Source organism: Drosophila miranda, chromosome XL, assembly GCF_003369915.1.
Source record: "Drosophila miranda strain MSH22 chromosome XL, D.miranda_PacBio2.1, whole genome shotgun sequence".
NCBI lineage: Eukaryota > Metazoa > Arthropoda > Insecta > Diptera > Drosophilidae > Drosophila > Drosophila miranda.
The window spans coordinates 6,348,472-6,375,883 of record NC_046673.1 but is presented as its reverse complement, the minus strand read 5'-3'; the positions used below and the strand labels follow the sequence as shown (position 1 = coordinate 6,375,883).

General features: G+C 47.8%; 5 protein-coding genes across 8 annotated transcripts; 3 read left to right on the top strand and 2 right to left on the bottom strand.

Annotated features, from left to right (window-relative positions):
* The first annotated feature begins 1,523 nt into the window (after positions 1-1,523).
* On the top strand, positions 1,524-4,518 carry LOC108164576 (moesin/ezrin/radixin homolog 2). The gene is made up of 6 exons (XM_017300395.2): positions 1,524-1,646; positions 1,767-2,618; positions 2,678-2,780; positions 2,846-3,055; positions 3,123-3,359; positions 3,440-4,518. The coding sequence occupies exons 2-6, from the start codon at positions 2,065-2,067 to the stop codon at positions 4,244-4,246; spliced, it is 1,911 nt and encodes a 636-aa protein (XP_017155884.1). The 5' UTR covers positions 1,524-1,646; positions 1,767-2,064; the 3' UTR covers positions 4,247-4,518.
* A 2,000-nt stretch (positions 4,519-6,518) lies between these two features.
* On the bottom strand, positions 6,519-10,505 carry LOC108153481 (ubiquilin-1). The gene is made up of 3 exons (XM_017283524.2): positions 10,209-10,505; positions 8,276-9,779; positions 6,519-8,200 (listed from the first exon to the last, which is right to left on the bottom strand). Exons 1-3 carry the CDS (start codon positions 10,302-10,304, stop codon positions 8,124-8,126), a joined length of 1,677 nt encoding a protein of 558 aa, XP_017139013.1. The 5' UTR covers positions 10,305-10,505; the 3' UTR covers positions 6,519-8,123.
* A 281-nt stretch (positions 10,506-10,786) lies between these two features.
* LOC108153459 (cytokine receptor) lies at positions 10,787-17,453 on the top strand. Its single transcript, XM_017283492.1, has 3 exons — positions 10,787-12,434; positions 13,686-14,752; positions 14,812-17,453. The coding sequence occupies exons 1-3, from the start codon at positions 11,278-11,280 to the stop codon at positions 16,536-16,538; spliced, it is 3,951 nt and encodes a 1,316-aa protein (XP_017138981.1). The 5' UTR covers positions 10,787-11,277; the 3' UTR covers positions 16,539-17,453.
* A 101-nt stretch (positions 17,454-17,554) lies between these two features.
* LOC108153469 (cytokine receptor) lies at positions 17,555-21,060 on the top strand. 2 transcript variants are annotated; one of them, XM_033394887.1, is made up of 3 exons: positions 17,555-17,875; positions 18,112-19,353; positions 19,415-21,060. In XM_033394887.1, exons 2-3 carry the CDS (start codon positions 18,215-18,217, stop codon positions 20,844-20,846), a joined length of 2,571 nt encoding a protein of 856 aa, XP_033250778.1. In that variant the 5' UTR covers positions 17,555-17,875; positions 18,112-18,214; the 3' UTR covers positions 20,847-21,060. The 2 variants fall into 2 exon arrangements, with proteins under 2 accessions (XP_033250778.1, XP_033250772.1); XM_033394881.1 differs by having other exon boundaries at positions 19,406-21,060.
* LOC108153492 (glucose-6-phosphate 1-dehydrogenase) lies at positions 20,978-26,757 on the bottom strand. 3 transcript variants are annotated; one of them, XM_017283537.2, is made up of 5 exons: positions 26,404-26,757; positions 22,917-23,029; positions 22,705-22,851; positions 22,421-22,638; positions 20,978-22,352 (listed from the first exon to the last, which is right to left on the bottom strand). In XM_017283537.2, exons 1-5 carry the CDS (start codon positions 26,420-26,422, stop codon positions 21,260-21,262), a joined length of 1,590 nt encoding a protein of 529 aa, XP_017139026.1. In that variant the 5' UTR covers positions 26,423-26,757; the 3' UTR covers positions 20,978-21,259. The 3 variants fall into 3 exon arrangements, with proteins under 3 accessions (XP_017139026.1, XP_033250808.1, XP_033250803.1); XM_033394917.1 differs by lacking the exon at positions 26,404-26,757 and adding an exon at positions 24,268-24,535; XM_033394912.1 differs by lacking the exon at positions 26,404-26,757 and adding an exon at positions 24,198-24,214.
* Between the last annotated feature and the right edge of the window lie 655 nt (positions 26,758-27,412).

Below are 27,412 nucleotides of genomic sequence, written 5' to 3'. Positions count from 1 at the left end.
TCATCGCTGCGATCGATCAAGGCCACAATGAGATGTCTCTTGGACACCTCGCTCATGGCCTTCTGCCTCGGCTTCCTCGTCTTCGGCTGGGGAGTGGCCACCTTGGGCCCGCGTTGCCGCTTGCTCGCCGGAGTGTCTTTGGCAGCACTCTCGATCGAGCGTTGCCTCTTGGTGGCCAACATCTCCTCCACCTTGTTGGCGAATCCACCGTTTGTTGCCTTCATCTGCGGCAGCTGCGCGTAGTATTCGCGGCCCTCCTGTACCCGTTGCTCAGCCCAGGCTAGCTTGGACTTCTCCTCTTGGGAGATATCCGCCTTGCCCTGGAGCCGGCTCAGTAACTTGAGGGCCGCCTTATACTGAGCTTTTGCCTTCATCCCCTCCCTGGAACGCTTCGGCCCTTCCCTACGCAGGGAGCTGGTACCTGGTTCCGGCGAGCGGAGAAGGCTTTCCTCTTCGGTCTTGCTAAGGGATAGCACGCTCTCCAGGTCCGAGTCTGCATCGACAACGGCACCCGCGCTGCTCACCCTGCAACGCGTCGTTTTTGTGGCAGTAGTATTACAACTGACATGACCTGCTCCCGCCATGCCCGAGGTGTGACCGCTGGCGACACGCAGAGAGGATTGCTCCTCCCCGTGCCCGCCGGTGGTAGCAGTCACGCTTTCCACCGACGTTTGGGTTGACATCCCAACCCGTGTTTGCTCCTTATCTACCGCCATATTTGGCCCGAAGGTCCATACCGGTTAATGTTTTTCGGGGGGACCACCCCCTAGCGTTTTATGCCTGGCCGCCAGTCACCTCTAGCCATGGCCTTGGTTCAGTTCCCCCGACTTTAGATCGGGAAGACGATGGACCATAGCCTTAGCTAGACACTGCATTACCCCGGGCAAGGCAAGCGACAGTGCATTATCCTCGCCCGGGATAATGCAGTGTCCATTGCCCAGCCGGCACCCTCGTGGAGGGTTCAGCTAGAGGGTTTTTGCCAGTCCATCTAGCTTTATTTTACAAAAAAATATGTCAGCACTGGCCATGCAAGGCGAATTGTCATTAAAAAGTGCCCTGTTAATACAATAAATAGATCCAATAATCCCATAAAAGCAATTATTTAAATTAAAACAATAAAGTAGAAAATATATTCATTAATCTAATAAAATTATGTGGGCATGGCAAAATGTTTTAGTTAGCTAATAATATTCGACGGAATATCAAAATTGAACAATAGGAACGACTAAACTCTTTCGTTTGTTTTGTTTGACCATTTTCGCTAAAACCTCTTTACGCAAAATGCAATAAAAGCAAGTGCTTACAAAAAGCTCGTCATTGAGAAAATAGATTCAGTAATCGGATAAAATTATGTGGGCATGGCTAAATGTTCTATATAGTTAGTAATAATCCACGGAATATAAAAAACGAGGAATATGTGCAATAGAACTTGAATTCGTCAGTATATTTACGGTATATTTTTTAAATGAGACGGTATGTTTCGGTATATTTCTGAGGGTCGGACGGTATATTTTATCGATAAGTCCGCGGTCTCACTGGCAATAAACACAATTAACATTATAAAATATTATAAACATTACATTAAATGAAGTGTGAGTTTCCTTGCTCTTTTTTCGTCAAAAATAAATACTTCAACTCTTTAATTGGTGAGTGAGCCTGCTGCACACTGCTTGTCCGCTCTCCAGGCCAAGTGCACAGCCTTTCGTTAAATATTGAGTGTGACGGGCGTGCAGTAGCATATTATATTGTTGTCTTTTTGTACGTAGCCGCCTTCAGCAGACAATTGCCAAAAGCAGCAACCCATTTAACTGCAACATGACCGTGTGTAAATGTGCAGAGAGATGTGCAACAAAGGATCGTAGGAGTAGCATCGCTAACACCAGCAACCAGGGGGCGAACCACTAAAAACGACCGAAATAGCACGCAACAAGTTTTTATACGAGTCGAGAAGCACAAAACATCGATACACAGCCCCCCATATATACGAGTGTATAGATAACTACACACCACACTTAATTACATATATACATCATAATCATCACATAATCGGCAGTGAATGAAGCAATGAGCCCGTTCGGGTCCAAGAAGAATCGTTCCTTGTCCGTGCGGGTGAGCACATTTGACTCCGAGCTGGAGTTCAAACTGGAGCCGCGCGCCTCGGGCCAAGACCTTTTCGATCTCGTCTGCCGCACCATCGGATTGCGTGAATCGTGGTACTTTGGGCTACAGTATGTGGACACGCGCAACAATGTCTCCTGGCTAAAAATGGACAAGAAGGTGAAGGATCAGCGGGTCGAGCTGCATGCCAACAACAACATCTACGTGTTCAGCTTCTATGCCAAATTCTTTCCGGAGAATGTCAGCGAAGAGCTGATCCAGGAGATCACCCAGCACCTCTTCTTCCTGCAAGTCAAGCAGAGCATCCTCTCCATGGACATCTATTGTCGGCCAGAGGCCTCTGTCCTGCTAGCCTCCTATGCAGTCCACGTCCAGTACGGGCCCTACGACTACGAGACCTACAAGGACGGCATGCTGGCCGGGGGCGAGCTGCTGCCAAAGGGTGTGACCGACCAGTACCAAATGACGCCCGAGATGTGGGAGGAGCGCATCAAGACCTGGTCAGTATGCACACTACATACAAAGAACGAGAAGCTAATCAATTTCGACCCATTCTCAGGTACATGGATCACGAGCCAATGACGCGAGATGAGGTCGAAATGGAGTATCTAAAAATTGCCCAAGATCTGGACATGTACGGTGTCAACTACTTTCCTATTACAGTAAGTCCCAAACGTTGCTGTTCGTGTGATTACCCATATCGTCTTCATCATCATTCACTCGACAGAATAAGAACAAAACCAAATTGTGGCTGGGAGTCACGGCCGTGGGACTGAACATCTACGATGAGCGTGATAAGCTAACGCCAAAGACAACGTTCCAATGGAACGAGATACGGCACGTCAGCTTCGATGACAAAAAGTTCACCATTCGCCTGGTGGATGCCAAGGTCTCGAACTTTATATTTTATTCGGTGGATCTGCACATCAACAAAATGGTAGTGTATTTGGTATTATAAATGCCTCGACTGTGCTAATGTCCTTTTGTCCCATTCGTCCTTCCAGATACTCGACCTGTGCAAGGGCAACCATGATTTGTACATGCGACGCCGCAAGCCGGACACAATGGAGATTCAGCAGATGAAGGCCCAGGCCAAGGATGAGAAGCAGCGCAGACAGATCGAGCGCAAGAAGTTCATCAGGGAGAAGAAGCTGCGCGAGAAGGCCGAACAAGATCGCTACGAGCTGGAGAAGAGCTTTGAGCACCTTCAGAACGAGATGCGCATGGCGAGCGATGCGTTGGTAACTGAATCAAACAGTTTTGGAGCACACAATACCCAGTCCTATAATGAACAATCAATCTTGTCCAATTTTTTTGCTAGCGCCGTTCCGAGGAGACCAAGGAGCTGTACTTCGAGAAGAGTCGCGTCAATGAGGAGCAGATGCAGCTGACGGAATGCAAGGCCAACCACTTCAAGACCGAAATGGATCGACTCCGCGAGCGCCAGATGAAGATCGAGCGGGAGAAGCACGACCTGGAGAAGAAGATACGCGACGCCGACTTCTTTGTCCACCAACTGACGGTGGAGAACGACAAGCGTGAGGCCGAAACCGAGAAGCTCAAGAAGGAGCTCATCTGTGCCAAGATGGCTGAGCGCGAGGCCACCGCCCGCCTGCTGCACTTCCTCAACAGCGGACGCAAATCCTCAACGGACAGCCTGCTAACCGCCTCCACCGTATCCAATGCGGTCAATACATCCTCCAGCCTGGCGGCGATCAGTACGCCCTCGCTAACCACGAGTAGCTCCACCAATGACATGGAAACGGCCGGCGGTGCCGATCTAACCACGTCCGCATCACACTATCTAGTTCAGGGGGACAACTCGAGCGGCATTTCCGATGACTTTGAGCCAAAGGAGTTCATACTCACCGACAACGAAATGGAGCAGATTACCAACGAAATGGAGCGCAACCATTTGGAGTATCTGCGCAAGTCCAAGAAGCAGGTGCAGAACCAGCTGCAGACCCTCCGCTCCGAGATCGCACCACACAAGATCGAAGAGAACCAGAGCAACCTCGACATACTCAGTGAGGCCCAAATTAAGGCCGGTGAAAATAAATACTCAACGCTCAAGAAGCTCAAATCCGGCTCGACCAAGGCCCGTGTGGCCTTCTTCGAGGAGCTCTGACCTCTGCACCTCCCAGCCGTCAGCCCAATACCTATCCAAGACTACTCTCTCTTACGTTTGGGGGTTCTAATAAGTCTAATGTGTGCGTAGGGAGTGCGTTTTTAATTTGTGTAAAGCTTGTAATGTGTGTTGGATGATTGATTGATCGAGTGTTGTGCATAGATATTAATTCGTATTCGATTGTATACTCAAGCCGCTGCTGTAATAAAAACGAGGGGGAACGTTGTGAGTTGCTGCGGACACCGCAACTCTACAGTTATACCCGATACTAAGTCAGTATGGCTCTCCTCCGGCAGACGCTGCTAATATTAAACGACACGACAAAGAGTGCGTGCGAGAGAGACAGAAAATCAGTCTGAGCGTGACGTCGGGCGCTGCGTAGCCAGTGCAAATTGATTTGTTCCTTTTGGCTATAAAAATTATCTGATCTGGTCCAGATTCAGCAATCTGATAGATATGGTCGTTATCTATGATTCTGCGTCTTATGTTTTCTCGAATGTGCAATATTGTGGATGCAACAGATTTTCGTCCTTTGTGGGGGCGGAAGGGGGTGGGGCGAAATTCTGAGATATACGTTTTATAGTGAGATCTTACAGAAGTGCGGATACCAAATTTGGTTACTCTAGCCTTAATAGTCTCTGAGATTTGTGGATGCCCTAGATTTTCGTCCTTTGCGGGGGCGGAAGGGGGTGTGGCGAAATTTGGACACGAAACGGTCAAGGTCCGATATCACAGGAGTGTGGATACCAAATTTGGTTGCTCTGGGTCTTATAGGTTCTGAGATCCTTGAACTCATATTTTGCAATTGGCAAAACCGACCATGAAACCTGTGTGTTAGAGAGAGAAAGAGCGAGAAAGAATGAAATTGTTTTCTTGATTCTGGCTATAATAATTATACGATCTGGTTGAGATCTTACATTCTAAAACATATAGTCATCCTCTACGATTCTGCGTTTTTGGTTTTATCGTATCTTTAAAAATGTAGATGCCACAGATTTTCGTCCTTTGTGGGGGCGGAAGTGGGCGGGGCGAAGTTTTGAAATATTTTTGTAACATTGACATATCACAGAAGTCTGGATCCAAAACATCGTTGCTCTAGCTCTTATAGTCTTTGAGCACTAGGCGCTGAAGGGGACGGACAGACGGACGGACGGACAGACGGACAGACAGACATGGCTCAATCGACTCGGCTATTGATGCTGATCAAGAATATATATACTTTATGGGGTCGGAAACGATTCCGTCTGGACGTTACACACATCCACTTTTACCACAAATCTAATATACCCCAATACTCATTTTGAGTATCGGGTATAAAAACAACCAAGGACCAAGACCTAGGCCACACGAACATGTGGGCTGGGCCCAAAAGTACATAAACGATTCTGTTGTGATTTATTTTATTTGCGACGAAGAGGAGGACCGCCCAGTAGCATGTACATATCAAGCAAAGTACCTGCTCAATGAAACAGATATTCTCAGCAATGTAGGCTCTCCTCCGGGCCGACACAATGGAACCAACGATCGACGGCTGCTTAAAGTCGAAAATGAAGGTGGGCGCCTGTTCCAAGGGCATATAGATGAGCAGATGTCTCGGGGGAGAGGATATTTCGTTCCTTTGACATGCACCTTGGGCCTGGGCATGCCCCAATATGCCGTGTAGCCGCTATCGATGGCCACATAAGCGTTGAACAACCGTGGATATTCCAGAATATTCCGCCGCCATGCTGCCACAGAAGACCGAAGCAACGCCGCCAATGCTCAGGCAAATACTCCACAGTAGTCCACGAAGCCACGCACCATTAGAGGGAGAACCACGCTACCTCTCTGTCACCAGAAATCTATCCGGCTGAAAGCGTATTTACAGCGAGGCCGAAGCCATCCCATCTTAGGGCTCCGCGGCTGTTACTCCTCTTCTGGGACGGCGGCGTACGCGTCCTCTGCCTTGCCATTAACTGTTTTAGCTGTGTTTTAATCGAAGTTAATGTTAATGGCACCTCCAGCAGATGACGTGTTTCCGCATATTTCCGAGGGTTTCAGGAAGCACCAGGAGATTCGCTGCCAATTTCCTGGCCAATTTCAAACCGCCTTCTGACAAAATCTGTGGAATATCATAGGTCTGTTGTGCAACGCAGTAGCAGTAGCAGTAAACATCGTGCCATCTCCAGCGCATGCAGGAGATCGTAGCTGTCAAAGTCAACTCTTCCTGTCAGTTGCTTTGGGGCAACGTGACGTGTTTCCGGCTAGGAACAAAAGTAGAACAAAATAGAGATGCCCATTTCTTGGTCTAATCTAAACCAAAGCAGCTTTATTATCATTTTAAAACATGTGACCATTTACATAATATTACTTAGTTTCATTTTTCCTTCTCGTTAAACAAATAAACGTATATAGCTCCGTCGCTCCTTTTGTCACACCACTCCCGCTCTCCCTGCGCCAACACCACCGCCCTTGACGTCACTGTGTCCAGGCGCTGGACAGGCCATGCTACTAGCCGCTTTGGCCCACTCTCTTCACTCCGATCTGTTGGTGGCGGCGAGTGGCGATATTTTATAGTTAAAGTACTTACAGATTATACAAATAGACTTCATAGTTTATATATAAACATAATGGGAAAACAAACAAAAAAGAGGGGAGCTGGGATTGAAATGCAGTGGAAACAAAGAGGAAAGAAAAGAAACAAACAAAAATATGATGCCACACACCACATACTCGTTACATGTACTCGTCTCGACCGAAAACTGGCCCGAAAACAGAAGAAATCCGCCATTAGTTACAGTTATAAAAACAAACAGGATATGATGCATAATAATATTCAAGATTAATACATTTTGTTATCGTTTTGGTTTTTCGTTTGTTTGCTTTACTAAAGAATTTCAAATTGGCTTTTTTTGTTTGTTTTTGTTTTACGTCTTTTTGTTAACACCATTGGAATATTGTGTGATAGAATTGAACATATATGTATACATACAATACATACGCTTATGTATCTAACAAATGTGAGGGAGGAAATGTATTGAGCGGAAGGGAACAGGAGCGGGCGACCGGGGGATCGGGGGAGCAAGGACAAAACAAAATGTATTGTATATTGTTGCATGTATAACTGACCACCATGACCAAATCGACACCACTCGACATCTAGATTCTGCTGCCTGCCGTCTTGATTCTCTTTATGCACAAAGTGCATGTGCAATTTCACTTTTCTGCCAATGTATGTTTATCTAAATATATATATATATATATATGTGTGTGTGTGTGTGTGTGTGTGTATGCCAATAGCTCAACCATTTCCGCTTTCAACTTATAAAAAAAAAAAACATCAAATATCAACTACGAATCCTTTCGCTTTCGATACTTTGGTATTGGGGTTTTCTTTCTGAATCTCTCCCTCTATATATATATATATAAATATATATATATACTTATGTATCTCTTATATTGTCCACCCGTCCCCCATTACGCACTCTTCATAACCCAGGCGTGAGCGGCGGCTTCATTTCTTTTTGTATGTTTTTACTGTGTGTTGAATTGATGGGAGGTAATTTCCCAATCAGTGTGTGAAAATGCGCCCGGATTTAGCCAATCCAGAGCTTAAATTGTAGTATAGTTGTGTAGGCTTTGTATGTTTTTTTTTGTTTGCATTCTGATGTGGGTGTGGAAGCCGGCAACGCCTGTGTTATTATCCCTCTTAGGGGTCTCTTTCTTTTCTGTTCTCGCTCTCCGTCTCGCTTATTTTGCATCTCTCTCTCTCTCTCGCTCTCACATAGTCTCCGTCTCAGGGGCGGCTATAAGTGTCTAGGTATAGTTGTAGTGCGTAGATATATAGACAGGTTGTATACAATGTTGAAGGTTGTTGTTGGGAGGTGGTTTAGCGATGTTAACTCAGGGACAGCTGATTCACGGCCAGGAGACGCTCCACCGCCGCATTGATGTCCCCGAATGTGGCAATCAGAGCTGTACCAAAAACAGAATGGATAAATGATTTAGTGGATAAATAACAATGCTTTGCTGGCTGATATCGCTTCTTACCCTGCAAATTGGCATCACGGTTGCCAAATCCCATGGCCGCTAGCTGCTCCAGCTGCGATTGGTAGCGCACCTCTGGCGGCTGCGTGCCGTCCGCATTGGTGGACATGCCGTTCAGCATACGCGTCATGAAATCGTTGAAGAGCTGGGCGTTGGGTCCGCCGCCCGGTGCCAGGGCAGGAGCTGATGAATTAACGCTGCTGTTGCCAGCATTTGGTACGCTGCTGTTCGACAAGGAGATGTTGTTGGTGCTGGTGGGTGCAGTGCGGCTGTTGAGAGCACCATCACCACTGGCCGGGTCCGTGTTGATGCCGGGAGGTGGCGGCGGAATGCCCATAGTGCCGACCAGGCCGGGAGCGGCACTGCGCAGCTGCTCCATGCCTTGCTGGATCTGTAGAATAGCGTTCATGGCATCCGGATTGGTCAGCATGTTCATCACCTCGGGATTCTGCATCTGTGCCATAAACTGCGGCATCATCTGGCGCACCTGCTCCTGCAGGGCGGGATTGTTGGAAAGCAGGGGACTGCTGCTTAGGAGCCGCGAAGCCATGTCCGGATCCTGCGACATGGAGTCCATCATGGAACGTGTGTACGGGGCATTCAGGAGGTTCTGCATCATGGTCGGATTGTCAGCCATCTGTTGGAGCAGGCTGCGCATTGCCGGCGTATTCAGTACGTTATTCGGTGGCTGATCCCCAGTGCGATTCGCCTGGCCCGTGGGGCCATTTGTTGAGGAGTTGGTACCATTGCCAGTGGCTGTGCCGCTGCCGCCCCATGGATTGGGTAGTGGATTGCGGTTCTCAGTGCCCTGCTGGGGATTGGCGGCAGCCACTCCGCCGCCCTCGACGAGCCCGGCAAAGGGATTGCGCCCGAAGGACTCTGTGGCGGCATTCATCATGGGCTCCTGGATATCACGATAGATACGCTGCAAGGCACTGTAGCCGCCTGGCACCGACTCCAGATTGGACATGGCCCGATCGTGCGAGCGCATCAGCTCCTGCAGCATCGATGGGTTGCGGGCCAGCTCCATGGTCTGGCGCAGCAGATCGGGATTGTTGAGCATGTGCGTGATCTCGGGATTGCGCTGCATCAGGTCCTGCATCTGCGGATTCGAGGTAATCAGCTGGCGCATGGTATCCGGGTTGTTCATCATCTGCTGGACCAGGGGATTGTCCATCAGGGAGCGCAGCATGTCCCCGTTGTTAAGCAGCTCGTTCTGCATGCGTGCCTGCAGATCCATAAATGTGTTCGATCCGGCACCCAGGGCCTCCATGCCTGCCAAGCCACCGAACTGGTTCAGGCCGAAGGGCGTCTGACGCACATCGGCGGGAGCACGGGCCGGCGCTTCGTTGTTGCGCGTCGGCGACTTTATCACCAGATGCACCGTCAGCTGGTCCTTGATGTTGTGCATCTTGAGCGTATCAGTGTCTTTCATGATTTTACCTGCGAAAATCAGCACCAATTGCTCCGGCTCTGCCTCAAATTTTTGTGCAACCAGAATCTTGAACTGAAAAAAACACGAAAGGAACGGAAGAAGAGAACGTGAGATGTGGAATATGACGTTGCTGATCTACTGAAACCCAGAATTCTCCACACCAGAAGACCTCTTCCGGGTAGGTGGATCCTCAAGGTCTGGGACAAGCAGCAAAGCAAACAATCTCGCGAGCAAAACAGCGCTCGCTTTGTATGCATACGCACTCGCGCCCGCACATACACACGCACACACGCTCGCACACACATACAGGCAGACACACCAAGGGGAAGCAAAAAGCCATTTGCACTTTGCCACCCTTTTTTTTCTTTTGAGTCGCTTCGAAAAAATGCACTGTACTTTGGGTTAATTGTGTGGCATGGCATATTTGAGTCGGCAGCGGAAGGAGGGGAACGAACCACCGACTCACATGCCTGGTTGGGTCACAAGGTGTCGTGTACTCACATCTTTTATTCCAGAATCTTCATCAACTTCAACAGTTTTCTTGTCCTTTGGCGTTTTTACAACCACGTTGATACGTTTACTGCCGCCTTCCGCCATTTCGATTGTGCAGTAAGCTATTGCTCTCGTTTGAGATGTGTACGGACGCTTATTTATTTTGCGAAATGAAATTATAGTAGTGACTATCAATTTGAATTGCTGTAAAATATTTATACGTGTTTTCAAAGTAAATTATTTTCCATTTGATGAAAAGTAATTCGTCACTATCTTACACAGGCACACACACACACAACAATATAAAATGTCATTCATACACGCCAGAGTTGTCGATAGTGTATCGATATACATCGATATTTTATTATATCAAATTATTGATGTTGAGTAGCGAAAATTTTTTTAAGCGGTTCATTTAACCTTTGCACGGTATATGAAAAAATTATGTTCTCATTAAAATCACATTTTCTTTGTTACAACCTCGCATTCAAAAATAAATTGTGCAGGTATGCACAGTGTGACCGTACACGCTACACCTGACCTGAGGTTGTGTTTACTTGCGTATCGTGTATCGATTCTCGATATGCAAGTGCCTAGGTAGCCAAAACGACAACGACAGCGCAGCGCGACCGAACAGGAGAGAGATCGTTGTGTACCGTTTTTTTTGTAACCAGTGCAATAAACAATAATTGAAAGTTTCCCCAATATTGCATAAAATAACTATTAGCGGGTTAGATCGTGAAAATAGATAGACCTTTGAGTAGATTGGTGAAAAGGCCATATCGAAATGCCATAAAGGCCTTTCCAGGAATTCTCATCACATAAACGTTTCCGAGAACCACACACCAATACAAAGCCAACAAGTGCCCCTACCAGTGGCAGAAAGGTGTGTGTGAGAGGAGGGCCACTCGCTCTTCGCGCGCGCGTGTGTGTGAGTGTGAGTGTCGGTGCCATTGCCTGTGTCGGTGTTGCTGTCGGTGTCGGTGTCGGTGCTGGTGCGCCAGTATTTGTGTGTTGTTGGCCCATTCCAAACAAAAACCCGAATCGCTGCTTATAGCTGGGAAAATCCATCTTCGAAATGCACTCGAGTCGGTCCATTATGCAGCAGGTCCTCGAACTGCTGGCCCTGCTCGCGACCGTCTTCCATCAAGCGGTGGCCACCGTGGAGCCAGGCTGGCTCTATCCCGACAAGGTCGAGCAGCTAATCGGTGCCGACTTCAACATCAGCTGCACCATCAACGAGACCTACTTCCGGGAGACAAACACCGCCGAATCGTGTACGGTGGACCAGCTGTACTTCAAGAGCAAGATGCAAGAGTACCGCCGATCGCCGGACATCCGCATCGTAAACAACACGACCATCATATTCAGCGCTCGCGAAGCCGTGGAGCAGGAGGATGAGTACCGGTGCATGTGCGGCATTTACGTGATTAACACATCGAAGGTGTACGTGGGCACCCGGCCCCTGCTCATCGAGGACTTTAGCTGCGTGGGCTATGACTTCAATTACATGCTGTGCAACTTCACGAAGCCGCAGAACAAAATCATCACCAAGTACAATGTCAGCTTCACCGTCTACCAAAAGGACTCCCGCTACATGTACCCGGTGGACTGTAACTTTGATGCCGCTCCGGTGGTCACCTGCAACATCACCGATGAATCCTACCAGAAGTTCACAAAGATATACTACTTCCACCTGGACATTAGGAACACGCTGGGCCAGGAGAAACAGATCATCGAGGTGAACCATTTTGAGCGGACAGTCCCCTCGCGACCCGGTCAGAATTTGACCGTGGTGAATCGCACCGAGAGCTCCATCTGCCTATCCTGGGAGATGCCGCGGCGCACCAACTATCCGCGCGGCCTCACCTGGCAGGTGCAAGTCACGCCCGCCAACTTAACCACCCTACAGCGCAACAACTGGCGCAACAATTCCTCCTCCATCAAGGACACTCTGTGCCTCACCGAGCTCCCCTATGCCGGCTACGACTATACGCTGCGGGTGCGCGTGCGCGGCAACCAGAACAACACCATGTGGAGCGAGCCGTTGGTCTACAATTTTGTCACCGGCCCAGAGCGACCCCGTCGTCCGCCCCGCGTCACCGACGGCAGCTTCTACGTCTACTCGTCCGAGACCATGATGCGCTTCTACTGGGAGCCGCTCGCACCGCACGAGCTGAATGGCGACGACTTCAAGTACATTATCAGCGAGTATCGTGTGAATGGAAGCTTGGTGTGAGTATATGAATATGAATCATCAATCATCAATCAATCAAATTGTCACACAGATCTGATTAGATCTTGGCCTTAAGGGAGCGATGGGGAATGCGCTGGATAGGGGATTCCTCAGTAATTCATTTTGAAAGTGTCACAGCAAGTGATTGTTTCTTTGAATAGTCTGCCATACGGCGTAGTATTTATACAAAAACTACAACAAAAACAATACCAGAAAAAAAAACACATCCATTGGTACATTGGCCGTGGCCAGAGGTCCATACGATTGTACATATGGTACTAGTATAGTGATTCTAGAGAAAATGTTTATTTTTAAAATTTCGTTGAAAGTGCTACACACACAGAGATACACACACACACACACACACAGAGAGAGAGAGAGGAACAAACAGAGAGTGATACAGGCAGGCACACACACACACGCAATAGCGAAAAAAACACGTTCATTTATGGTAAAGAAGAGCGAGCGGTGTGAAGAGGTAGAATTGGCTGGTGCGCGGGGGAAGGAGAATAAGGAGGAGACGAGAGATGCTTTTTGTTTTTTTTTTTTTTTTTTTTAACAGGAATGCCCCAAAACAGAAATAGGAGGAAACAAATCATCAGAATTCCACACAACTCTTGCACATACATACATATATGTAAGTGTGCATGTGCATATTGTACATATGTACATATGTGTATGTATATTTATACAGAAAAGAGCTTTTATTGCTTCAGAGCCATTTCGCGGTATCTCTCTCCGGTTCGGTTCGGCTTACATTCGATTTTCTGGAAGTCGGGAGCCGCCGACGCCGCCGTAAAGAAACAGATGCGGGAAGGCACCGAAACATGGTAGAAGCCATTCCATATCGATTCGAGTTCGTAGTAATGGCGTTATCATAATCACAGTGCCATTGATGAATGCTAATTAATAGACATTGTGGGGCCTGGCCTCCTCCTTTCTGTGCGTGTGGTGTGCCGATTCGTGGAACGTGTGGGGCTGGCTGGCTGGCTGGCATCAAAGTTGAAGATTTTTCCAACGAATCCAATGTTCCTGGAAATCTCATTTCAAAAGCCACAGACGTACCTACATGTGTTGTTGTCTTGTGCGAGGAGTTGATTTCGAAGAAAACATGTTTAAGAAAGTGCCTAGTCCCTGGACTTCTTGGCCAAGGATTAGGACTAAAAGTGGAATAGGAATGTCACGATCAAAAAGGAGGAGAGGAAGAGAGTTTGGTTGATTATTTACTTATGACTCGTCTTTCTTTATAGCGATCCCTCAGTGATCAAAGTGGAATCAAATTCAGCCCTAATCGAGCACTGGAACAATAATGCCAACCACGACATCCTCATACGGAGCAGCAACAGCGTGAATGCCTCGGTGAACGCCACCCACATGTCCATCGGCCCCATCAGCAATGCGGACATCAACGAGCGTGTGCCCAAGAATATCCGGAGCGTGTATCATCCGAACAACAAGAGCTACACGGTCAGCTGGGAGTCGCCCTTGGATGTGTTCGAGCTGACGAACTACACCGTGTTCTGGTGCGTGGCGAAGCCGGCCTTGCAGTCCGAGTGCGCCGGCTCCATACGTTTCGAGAAGGTGGACAGTAGGCAGCGCCAGTTCACGACGACTAAGGACCAGCCGCCGTCCCTCCACATGGCGGTCTCGGCAAACTATCGGCATCACAACACTGGCATGCGGTGGCTGATCTGCAGCAGCGACAAGAAGGACGACCTGGCAAAGATGGAGCCGACAATCGATGCGTCGAGCAACTCAACTCTGACGGTTAAATGGAGTACAGAGCGCGTCTGCCCCGTGATTCTTACCGGCTACAATCTCACCTACTGCCAGAGATCGGCCGGCAAGCCGGACAACTGCACCACGGAGGCGATCGAGGATCGCGATGCCAAGCAGTATGTTATCCGCGACCTAGTCCCCTACACCGACTACAGCGTCAAGATGCTGATGAAGTCCGAGACGCGGGCCAGCAAATACAGCGACGAGCTGATCAAGCGCACCGGAGAGGCGGCCCCCAGCCAGCCGCGTGAACTGCAGCTCCACAACGTGACCAATTTAAGTGCCCAACTGGCCTGGAAGCCGCCCCTGAAGGCCAACGGCGTTGTGCGTGCCTACGAGGGTATCTTCCATCACGACAACACGACGGACTACTTCAAGCTTCCGGCCTCGGCCGACGAGCTGGTGGACAAGGAGAAGCTCATCTCCTTCGAGCTGGGCAATCTAACCGCCTATACCGACTACGAGGTGAGCATCCGGGCGAGAACATTGTATCCATCGGAGCCCAGCAATGTCATCCGCTTCCGTACGGCCATTGGAGGTGAGTAGATAGACGAGGCGAGGGTGTGAGTGTGTCTCATTGTCTCCATTAATTTGCAGTTCCCTCGCCACCGACGCTGCTGGTGACGAACAACAAGGATCAGAGCTCAAGACTGGACTGGAAGGCGCCGAGGCAGCCGGCCGGACTTGTGGACTACTACGAGATCTCCCTGCGCGACAACAATTCCAGCTGCCTGGTCAGCTACATACTCCCCGGTCAGAACCGCTCGCATGTGATGGCCACACCGCGATGCACCAGCCACAATCCCTTCCAGCTGGCGGTGCGCGCAATCAACGTAGAGCGGCTGCTCCACACAGGCGACCTCCAAGAGGATGCCAATGGAGAACGACCGGCGGTATCGGCTAAGAGCTGCGAGGTGCACCTGGACGGACTCGGGGAGGAGGATCGTATCGCATTCGAGACATACAGCAGCAATGCCACCGGTTACCGCCTGCACAGATCCGAGTGGGGAACGTACGGATTCATTTGCACGCCGGAAATCCACAGCGTGAAGGCCATGTACCAGACGATCGAGGTGTCGTTGGCCATCCTAGTGCTGGGCGTCATCTTCTACACGGTGTACAAGAAGTACCGAAAGATGTCGGACATCGATCTGGTGCTGCCGCAGGGCATTTTGGAGACGCTGAAGAAACCGAAGGATATGGGGGGCCTGGGACTGGGCATGGGCCCCGATATGGCCTCCAGCGGTGGCATCATCTGTACACGGGTAGACGATTCCCCGCAGTACACGCAACAGGACATGCCACACGACTTCAGCAGCTGCGGCAGCGAGAGCTCCAAATTGCTTCTGCGAAACACTTCCAGCAGTGGAGGGTGCACGGATCGCGACGACCGCTACGACGACCAACCGGAAATAGTAGGCATGAATCCCATGACCACCATGAACACCATGACCGCCATGAACAGCAGCCCCGCCCCACCCACTAGTTATGTGTCCATGCGCCACGGACTACTCGTTCAGAACGATAGGGAGAGCGCGATTGAGAGGGACAGAGACATAGAAAGGGAGCAGCAGCGGAGCAGCATGCAGGAGCTGCAGGCGAACCACCAGTCAAGTGGCTACATCAAGCCCACCCAAATGAAGAGTTGGCCTTCGTCCAATGCCAATACCTTGCCAGGTCCCAATGTTCCTACCGCAGCAACATCCACGCAGCCAATGTCGGTGCCACTGTCCATGGCCCGGATGCCCCTGAATGGGTATGTGCCGGTGAACATTCTGAAGTCGCAGCCACAGATGGACCCAAACGGTGGGCCCCGTGTTGCGCCAACGCCCGATGCAGCCGCCTTCTTTGTGCCAGAGCATCTGCTCAATGCGGAAAACTCGATGCAAGCAGCGTCCGACTTGCATAAGCTGCAGCCCCTGAATACTGCTCCCACTGCAGCAGCCGCTTCACCGACTTATCTGCCAGCCATAAGTGCATCAGCAGCAGCACCTAAGCTTAACGTTGACACCGGTTATACGACCATGGAGCAGCTGCAGCGCACCGGAATGATGCAGCCACAGGCGTTCTTGCCTGCCATAAGTCCATCAGCAGCGCCCAAGCTGAACGTTGACACCGGCTATACGACCATGGAGCAGTTGCAGCGCACCGGCCTGATGAAGCCTCAGGCGTTACCACAGGCCATTGGCATGCACACATCCGCACAACCGAGCGGAGGAGCTGCGGCTGGGGCTACGACGGGCCCGCGAGTGAAGCCGCAGATCAATGGCTATGTGACGCCCCATGATCTGAATGCCCTGGCCCACAACAGACACGTTCTCTAGGGAGAATTGCCGGGAGATGAAGTTGGGGAGAGAGGGAGAGTGAGAGAGAGAGAGAGAGAGAGAGTTAGAGAGAGAGAGAGAGTTAATGTTGCATGGAAATGCAAGCAATAACAACTTTAGTCCACACCCATACTCACGACATCGGCATCTACGCATCAATCCATCCATATTCCATTCATCCATCATCCTGACCATCCCCGCATAAGCACATCGATTCACCACAGACTTTTGTCGGGCAGCTTTGTATAGTAATAATGCCATTCATCCCAAATTGGAGCAAAAAGAACGACAACGTTTCTTTATAATTTATTTTTCTTTGCGATGCGAGCGAGCGTGTGAGGCACAACAAGTATTTTTAATGCTGTAGTATTTTTTTATATTGTATTTGTACACTTACCTACTTAGCTCTTAGCCCGCGTCAAGCAGATCAAGAATATATGATATATATATATTATAAACTAAATATACAAAAAGAAAACTATAATTTTAAGCATAACATACACTCGCACCACATTGCAACCCTGCGTCTTCATTCCACTACGTTAATAGCTGTACGACATAAGACTTTGCTAAACTTTCTGCGAGAGATAGCATGACAGACATCGGTAAATCAGTGCTGGTAAGCGTCGCGCAGCATTTGAACTTTTACTGTTCTGCTTTCTGGCGGGACGCAGTCGAATAAAACACCGCACTTTCTCCAAAATTATGTGAAACTGAGCCGTCGCACAATTTCTATCCCCAGTTTGTATGTGAAGCCTGAAAATAATTCTTTTTAGTCAATTTATAGAAGCCATTTTGAGGACCAACTTTCTCTTGTTTTTTGTCCTTATTATTATTGTTTTGGACTAATAGAAATGCTGCCATATCATTTTTCTTCTGTTCAAATAATATGCTTAACATTTTGTGAGTGGTTTACATCTTCTTTGTGTTATTCTTTGTCGTTTTACGAAATTTAAATAGTGTTTTATAATGTTATACAGCACACATAGGCAGCAAGACAGCAAAATTGGCTCTGAAAATGGAAACAAACAAACAATAATCGCTTCTCTCACCTTAACTGGAAAGCTCTCACTGTATGCTTTTCCTATATTGTGACTGCTTAAGCTTCTTAAGTAGTCATTTAGCAACGTCTAATGTCATACAGCTTTAAGACGTTTCTCTTGCGATAGTTGATCGAGAGCCAACTATCGATAAATGTCTCAGTGAAGTGAGTGTCTTGTTCGATGATCGATACCGGCCTTGTTGGGTTTGTTAATCCCAGTGAGTGACACCGCTTTGCTTTTGCGTGTGCAAAGTGTTTATTGAGCAAATAATTTACAACCTATCCTATCAAAATGGTAAGTGAAAAACTACTAAACCAAATTAAATTTGATCAAATAAAGAGCCATATTATGGTGCGCTTATCGATGTTATTGTAATTTATCGGCATATCGAAAAGGAAAAAAAACCGTTTTATCTGAACGCAACTAAACAAACGGAGGATGAGGCGCGGTTCAATGGATCATTGGGTCCCCATTTGTGACCCCTAAATTCTCAGAATTTTAAATTCATTTATTGTTTTTCATAAAAACAGTTTGGATGAAGAGACGGAAAAGCTGATAACGAATCAACATTCAATCCCCTGGAGCCGGCAAGCAGCATCCACTATAACCGCGTGCGTCTTATCGCAAGTCGGTATGACAAAAACGAAACAAGTCTACAAAGAAAAGAAAAAAATGCATTGGAGTTGGCGGCCATACTTGGCGGTGCTGGGGCTCAGCCTAAACTGCCAGCTGAACCTGGCCTCGCTAACAGTGTCCCGGGAAGAAATACGCGCCGGCGACTCGTTCAATGTCACCTGCAGCTGGGATGACGAATCGGTGAGCCCTGAGCATATTAAAATCAAGGTGGCCCCCCCTGGCAATCGAGCCAGCAACAGAATGGAGACTACCACAACGGTCGTGGAAAGGGTGGATAATGCAACAGTTGGCAATTGGCATTACGAGTGCATGTGGGATGGGAAGACCCTCGAGGCGCTGTATGTTCGTGTGGGGGCACGACTGCAGGTTGAGGACTTTGAGTGCCGCATGGATTTATACGATTCCGCAATGATGACAAGCTGCAGCTTCAGCAAGCCGAATGGCTACCAGCTTGAAGAGGATTTCTTGTATCTGAGGGACAATGAACTGCCGCCAGTCCAGTGCACGGATTACCCGCACAACTCCACCCAGATACTGTGCAGGATTGACCCGGGCCTGACCCCAACGACAAAATTTGAAACGAGTCACAGCTACACTTTGAACATGAGAGATTCAGTCGGCAACCAGACGCAGCTTTTCAATCGGACGCAAGCCCAGGTGCTGGTCCTGGATTGGCCCAATAAAAAGCAGCCTCTGACCCCGTTTGACAATCAGAGTTGCTTGATCTGGCAGAATTCCGTCTGGTCTGAGCACTACCACCAAAGCGGGTCAATTGACTGGCATGTGCGGGTGATTCCCCTGAACGATGAGATCACCGAGATCGAAAATCCCCCTTACGAAGTGCGCTACTCTGGCACACGGTGTGAAATGTTTTGCCTGAAAACGCCGCCCTATCCGAACCAGCAGTTTGAGCTTCGCTTGCGACGCCGCTTTAACCTGCCAGAGGCGCCTTGGAGTGAAACAATTACGCGCCAGTTCTGGGTACCAAAATCAAAACCCAGCCGGCCGCCACGACTCCTGCCGAATGGGTTCTTCTTCGATCCCAGGTCCAAGGGGTTGTACATCTTCTGGGAGCAGCTGAAGCCGCTGGAGCACAACGGACCCAATCTAACGTACAGTCTCGCAACCACCGACGGGTAAGCTTTAATTTTTGGTCTGCCACCCATTGCTCATGATCTATCCAAATAGTTCTTCCAGAAAGCATGTGACTCACGTCGGCCGGAACTTTGCCATGTTCCCCCACTGGGACGGCTCTACCGACTCCACTATATCCGTATGCAGTGAAAACTCCGAGGGACGGTCGTTGAACTGCAGCGATCTATATGTGCCAGTCCAAGACAACGCAAAGGAGCGACAGCCGACAGCATTAAAATACGACAAGGCCACAAACACCCTGAGCTGGACGGCGCCGGAGAGGAGCTCTGGCCTTCTGCATTACACCGTCTACTGGTGCTCCCCCGTCAACGATACACAAAAGATTTGCGACGACTCCCAAGACATTGAACTGCTGGAGCTGGACGGTGCTTCCCGGCAAGAGCACCACTTCAATAGATCGATGGAGTTGATTAATTTAGGCGTAGCGGCCACATACGGGCACACATTTAGCGGCGGTATGAGATGGTTAAGGGTGGGACTGCCCACAGAGGTTGAAGTGGCCAAGAGCCGGTACCTGGAGGGCATTGTCGCCCTGATCGTGCTCTGCCTAATCTTCATCTCTTACCGAAAGCTCCATAGATGTTCAGGTATTGAAATTGAAATCCCAAATGGCGTATACGAAGGACAGCGCGGTGTAACGGGTGTGGAACATGATGAGAAAGATGTCACCAAAGTCCCAACCCAAGGTCACCCTGTAAACCATAAAATCCCTAAAGAGACGAATTCTGGGATTGAACTTGTAGTCATAAAAGATCCCAAAGAATGCATCAAACCTATTCCTGTTACTGTTAAACCTTCGAATGAACTTACAGGCCTTACAATGCCTGATACCTTAAAAAATGGGACAAAACCGATTTCAGATCTGAAAGCTCTGTGTCCTACCGAATCTGGAATTGAAAATACATTAAAAAAGCCTGGTAGAATGGTAAAAGGTAGTGCGGTAGAGAATTATAACAAAGATGACACCAAAGACGCAACCCAAGACCCTCCTGTGAACGCTAAGATCCCAACGGAGCCAAGTTCTGGGATTGAACTTGCGGTCATAGAAGATCCTAAGGAATACTGCAGGCCAATTCCTGTTACTGTAAAACCTTGGAATGCACTTATAGGCAGAATGGCTGATATGGTAAGAGATGGGAAAAACCCGAACCCAGATCTGGATATTATGCTTCCCACCGAGTCTAGAAATGAAAACACATTAATAAAGACGATACCCGGCAGAATGGGTACGATACAAAATGCCAAATATGGCATCACTCCACCGACGGTACCGAATCAGATTGAGACTGTTTCAGACATAAGGACTACTCCTGACGGCTACGTGGGCATGTTAGCGAGAGCAAGCAAGAGCGGGAGTGGGAGTGCGAGCGACAGCGGGAAGCTTTTGCCAAAATCCAACCCTGGATATGTGCAAATTGAATTGAATAAAAGTACCAACGGTAATGGATACGTAATGCCTCCGCCTTTCAGATAATCATGGGCTCCCATCACTACGTAATACATATATCATCATCATAGGAAGTATAGGAAGAATGGGAGTAGAGGATTGAATGAGTCATCACATAAAGCATATGCCTGAGCATGAGCCCTGCATCCGGTGTTTGATTTTAAATGTTATCTCGTATATTATTCATAAAAAAAATGTTTCTCCTACAGACCATAAGAAAATTAAAAATAACCAAAGAATACATACATAAGCGAATATGTACATAGTATACTCGTATAAAGTATTAAGTAAATAAGAGAGAGAGTGCCAAACGAGAGGGAGAGTTGCTTTAAATGATATTATGATTAAGATGTATGTAAACAACGATCACAATGTCGAGAACCACCCCATTAGCCCATTATCCAACCAAGCATATTAAATGTGAAGTTGGAATTCATCGGTCAGTGATTTGAGGGGGTGGGGGTAGGGGCAGTGGCCTTGCTGTTGTGCCATTTGTACGATCCCGAGTACTGGAAGTTGTTCTCCTCGCATTTAAGATCTGCCAGCTTGGGGCCCCGCGATCCGTACTGGTAGGTGAGCGGCCTAATGTGATCCTTCTCGATCCGATGCAGAATAGGCGTGAAGATGCGCCACGCCTCGCGCAGCTCATCGGAGCGGACAAAGTGCATCTGGGAGCCGCAGAAGACGTCGAGAATGAGACGCTCGTAGGCGTCCGGCAGATACGAGTCCTTGTAGCGATGCTCGTACGTCAGATCCAGCTCCGTTTCCTCGATGTCGAACGTGATGCCGGGACTCTTGGTCATCATCTTAAAGTAGAGCGCCTCGCCCGGCTGGACGCGTATCACCAGCTCATTGCGCTTCGTGTTTCCCTCAAAGATGTCGCCGGGCACGTCCTGATACTGGATGCGCACCTCCGCCTTGCGCTCGTTTAGTGCCTTGCCGCAGCGCAGGATAAAGGGAACGCCCTGCCAGCGCTCGTTGTTGATCTTGAGCACGCCCAGAGCGTAAGTGGGTGTACTCGAGCTCTTGCTGACTGTGGGATCGTCCAGATAGCCAGTGCGCTCGTCCTCGGTTTTTCCCTGCGGATTGGCAACGTACTGTCCCAGCACCATGTCGTCCAGCTGCAGGGCCTCTATGCACTTGAGCACCTTCACCTTCTCGTCGCGTATATCGTCCGGATGGCAGCTGACCGGCTTCTCCATGGCCACCAGAGAGAGGATCTGCAGCAGATGGTTCTGCATCACGTCACGTATGATGCCGAACTCGTCGAAGTAGCCGCCACGGCCCTGTGTGCCGAATGGTTCCTTGAACGTGATCAGCACCGAGGCAATGTTCTCGCGATTCCACGTGGAGCTGAGGATCTTGTTGCCGAAGCGTATGGTCATCAGGTTCTGTACCATCTCTTTGCCCAGATAGTGATCGATGCGGTAGAGCTGCTCCTCGTGGAAGAGCCCTGCCAGATGGTCGCTCAGCGCTTTTGAGGAGACATCGTCCCGTCCGAACGGCTTCTCCACAATCACACGGTTCCAGCCGCTATTTTAGAGACATTTTATTATCAATTCGGTATGGTACGAGTATTCGATGCGATCCGATCTACTTACCAGACAGACATGCAGATCTGCTTGATGTTGACGGTCACCTCCTCAAAGACGCTGGGCGGCAGGGCCAGGTAGAAGATGCGGTTCGCCTTGTTCTTGTTCTCCATGAGCTCCAGCTGCTGGTTGAGTAGCTCGAATCCTGTGCGTCCGTCATAGCTGCCAGCCACGTACTCGTTGAGGGCCCAGAACTCCTCGTATTTGGTCTGCTCGTGTGGCTGCACCTGCTCTCAGGAAATCAAGTTGTGGTTCTGTGATACTGTGTCCTATGTGACATTCTATGTACGCACCTTCATGTACTGCTTGCAGCTCTCCTTGAGCTTCGCTATCGACAGCTGGGAGCGGGCATATCCACAGAATTTGGTAGGCTTGGGGAGCAGGTCATCTCGGTACAGCCACCACAAGGTCGGATAGATCTTTTTTTTGGCCAGATCGCCCTGCAAAAAATAATTAAGCCAATAACCCATCTCAATCTCAATATGAGTTATTCCAATATTATTACCGAAGCGCCAAAGATCACAAAAGTGTGCGGAATTTTACCATCAAAGTGGGTTCCCTCGCATACCATGCTGGGTGACTTGAGCGACTTGATTATCAGATCAAGAGCGGTGTGATCTGCGGACATTTTCAATTATTACATTACAATTATAATTCAAATAATATTCGTATACTTATAACTATATAAAACGAAGGACTGAAAGACAGATCAAAGCTCCAGTGTTTCGGATCAAAGACAAACAAAGCAAAGCTCAACTTAGCCGAACCTTGAACACGTTGCGTTTCGAATGCTCAGAGAGGGTCATGTGTATGCCGAATGGTGGTCGTTACATATATATACATCTTCGAATCGAATCAGTTATTCGATAAGTCCAGATATAGCCAAAGCAGTACAGTACAGTACATTACCGTGTGTGTATTAAGTAAGTACGAAGCTAAAGCATTATAAAGCCCTTTTTAAGATTTCTTTCTTTGTTCTTTTCCTGGTCTAGATGGACCTTTCGGTGGAAATGCCCATATGCAGATCAGATATCTCTAATATCATTCTGAATAATATATCCCTATACCCAGTTACATAGATGTAACATTTTGGCGAGAAAATTTGACATCTTGAAAACAGAAATTATTTCCCAGAGTGGGATCGTCTATATTCAGTTATTGAATAGCGCCAGTAATCGAATATATGAACATTCTTGAAGGATACATATATAGGGTGTCAGTTTAAACATTCCTATCGCTGTCTTTTATAGATTTTAGTCTGATACTCGTAGGGTAGGGAAAGAGTGCAGTAAACTTGGACAGCAAGAAGATGCTGCTGATCGGAGTATTGAGGCGTGTTTGTTGACAGTCAGCATAGTAGGCGGATGCAGTGTTGGCATTGTTTAACCATTTTTTGGGACTCTGGGAAATATGGCTGTCATTCCTGGTTCCGTCAGGTAACCGGATGTGGGCATGTGTTTGTTTTTGGTTGAGAAACTCCGTAATATCGTTGACTAGTCAAGTCAACACCACAAATATCATTTAATTTTAAGTTCTTTATGCCAGGTAAATACATTTTAATTTGCTTTTTATTTTCGGTGGTATCCTTTCATATTTTTTTCATTTTTAGCTGATTTTTCACTTCACTAAATTCTTGATACAATATTTTGATTTGAAGGAATCAATTTAGTTTCTTCATTGACAGTTACCTAAGACGCCCAGCTTTTAGTCGTATACCATGCACTTGATCAATAGTTATGAGGCAAAAACAAAAGGGTGACCAAAACCGGCACACTTTCCCCATTACCTAACTGAATTTTCCGTTTATTGCCAAGGAGAGCTGGGAGATGGGAGCTTGGAACTCGTTGGGAGCTCACCGAGTGCCCGGAGTGGAGTGAATACTTCTGGCCTTGCCAGAGCTACATATGACCCTATTTATGGAAGTTAAGTGGCAGTCATGCACTGTGTCTGTTTCCGCCACCATGGAAAATTGATAAGCACTCGGAATAGACTCTCCAGGCTCTTGTCTAATCGATAATGACTCCACAGGTTATCCGTGGGAGAGAGAAAGAGCCCGGAACGCGACTCGGGCGCTTCTAGAGGTCACCCGAAATGGGTGGTTGAGATGGGGTTGCCAGAGATCGGTGCAATTGCGCGTCTCGTACGAGTGACTATCTTCCGATACGGTTGCAAACAAACGAATAACCGAGTGCCACTTACCTGTGCATTACTTGACTTTGAAAAGGTACGCCAACGGCAGCGCCGTCAAGAGCGACGGTCGTATGGGAAATAGGGGCACAAAGTACACACAACGACACTGCCATTTGATATGTACATATGTACATATCCAGTTGCGAGTATATATTTTACATGGTACATGTATGTACCTAGGGCACACATAGGCACTATGTACCCATCACGGAGCGAGACGCAGCCAGTGGCATCAGAAGAGCGTGGCACGAACATTTCCGCCCAATCGCGAATATTCGCCCCCCGATCGGCCCAGCTTGGCCGAGACATTCAGTTGGCATCACTTGCTTGGGGGCTCCAGAACCAGAACAAGCCCCAACATTTAGATCAATCTGTGTGTAGCGGCATCCGAGTGTAAGTCCGGTCAAAAGCTTACGTACGAGTATTATTACTCTTGATCTAGATCAATTTTGACTTGATATCAGTAATAAGAGCTTATTCAAAGCAATCAGCAATCAATCTGAGTCAGAGATCCCCTATCTTTCAATACATCTCTGATCAGTTCTATTCTACGAAAACCCAAGGATACCCAAGAAATTTAATGTATACTTTTCGACTACAAATCCGAAGTAACGTAACTATGACATTGCCAAAAACTATCTGATTGGATCAGGGGGCCTATGACTCAGAAATACTAGTATACGTACATATGTACATATATATATTTATAGCCGGCACCCGAAGAGTAGCATATTAGATTTGTGGTAAGAGTGGATACAAGTTTCCGACCCCATACAAAATACATATATATTCTTGATCAACCTCAATAGTCGAGTTGATATAGCCATGTCTGTTTATCCGTCTGACTATAAAAGCTAGAGCAGCCAAATTTTGTGTCCAGACTCCTGTGTTATCAAACTGTTACAAGTGTTACTGTTACCACCCCCACCAAAGGCAAAAATCTGTGGAGCCCACAATATTGAAGAAACAAAAAAAAAAACAAGGTTCCCGCTCGTCATGTTTGTATGTACGTAAAAGGTCGTAAAGCTCCTTTGGTTGACCGATATCGTGAATCAAACTTTCAATCTTCATTGGAAACGAAAGCAAAGTCGCGAATTTGACATTGACACAGACGATTGAGGAAGAGGAGAGAAAGAGAAGGAGAAGCAGAGGGAGAGAGAGAGAGAGAGAGACAGGGGGAGAAGGAGAACAAGGTAAAATGGACATGAGATAATTTTTGAATATATTAAAACATGTTTTTCGAAAGGCTTATTGTAAGACCCCCGCAACGACACACACACACACACATGAACAGATACGAGTATGCATGTGTGTGCTAATTATTTGCGTGTACAAGTTTCAATGTCATTACCACAGAAGAGAGCAGAAGAGAATGGGTTTTCGCCAAACAGATAGTGGAGCAGAACACAAGAGAGTGGAGCTAGACAGGGTCTCCCCTATACATGTGTAGGTAGAGCAAAAGAGAGTGTGGCTGGTGTTACTTTAAACTTTATACTTCGAAAGGTTATTGCCAAGTAGGGGGTCTTTTCTAATCTTGAGAGTGAGTGAGTGCCCCAGCAGCAGCAGCAGCAGCCACAGCTACAACTCGACGTCATTGATAGATAATTCGTTTCGTTTTCTTGTGATAAGACAACCGTCCGTTATATTTTGTAGGTGACCCCAGAGGCAAAAGAACACACATTTGAAGGGCGCGCGCACTGCTCCAGCGAACCGTCCATTCATTCACCTGATGGGCGACAGTGATCACATCAAGTATATGTACGCACGCTTGAATCCACATCGACGCACTGCTTTGGACTTACCCTCTTTTAGCGTTGCCATCTTTTCTTCGGTGTTCCGTTAACAGTTAACCAAACAACAGGAAGACTCACAAATAGCACATAAACAGAACCGCCGACTTTTTTGCGTTGGCTATTTGGCTATAAAAAAGCTTAAGGTTTCGGGATTGGTTACTGTTCAAACAATCAACACTTGACTTGGCTAAAATTTCATAAACAAAGCCCAGAAATGATGCAATTACAACGGAGTTTATATTTTGGTTTGTTTGTTGTGCAAACGGTGCGTAATGTTTGGTGTTTGGATTGACTTGATGTTGGAGCGCGGAGCCCTCCGAAATTGAGTAATGAAGCTAGCCGCGATCGTACCCTGACTGCGGAGGTCGAGCGCATAAAGCGTGCATGAAGCGTCGGCGGCAGAGCCCATGGGAGCAACAACAACCAGCGACGCTTTGTAAACTGGCAAACCAGTGATCGGCACCAGGAGCGGAACCAACGTAAGCGGCGAGAGCGGCGAATAAAATGCTGTTATCTTACCTTCCATTTAACATCATTTCATACCCTTGCCGAAAGTATTTTTATTGTGGGCAGATGCCCAATGAACAAACCATACTCTTTGTACATTATTTTTTTTTATCAAAATCTTCCCAGCCAACTCAAAAAACTGCAGTGTATTCATATCTAAGAAAATCAAAAGGAATGTTCCACCAACGAAGCTAGAAGGGAGGGTTTTTATTAGTTGAGAGAAAACAAAATGAGGTTTATTTTTATAATAATTTATTACGTGTACAGCATTTTCAATAATTGTATTATTTTGCCTTGATTGTTTTCGCCCCTCCCCATTGTGGGGCTTCGGCGATTGTTTGAAACTAACAGCCAGTCTACAATGCTCTACTGCCACTGATTCGATTAGGTGTCTAGTTTTTATTTATTGTTAAATTTCTTTAAATAAAAAAGCTATGGGCCCCCACCCTTGAGGGCTGAATGCGCTCCTGGTCTGTTCGGCCAGTGCCGGTTCTCTGTTGTGCATACTCAT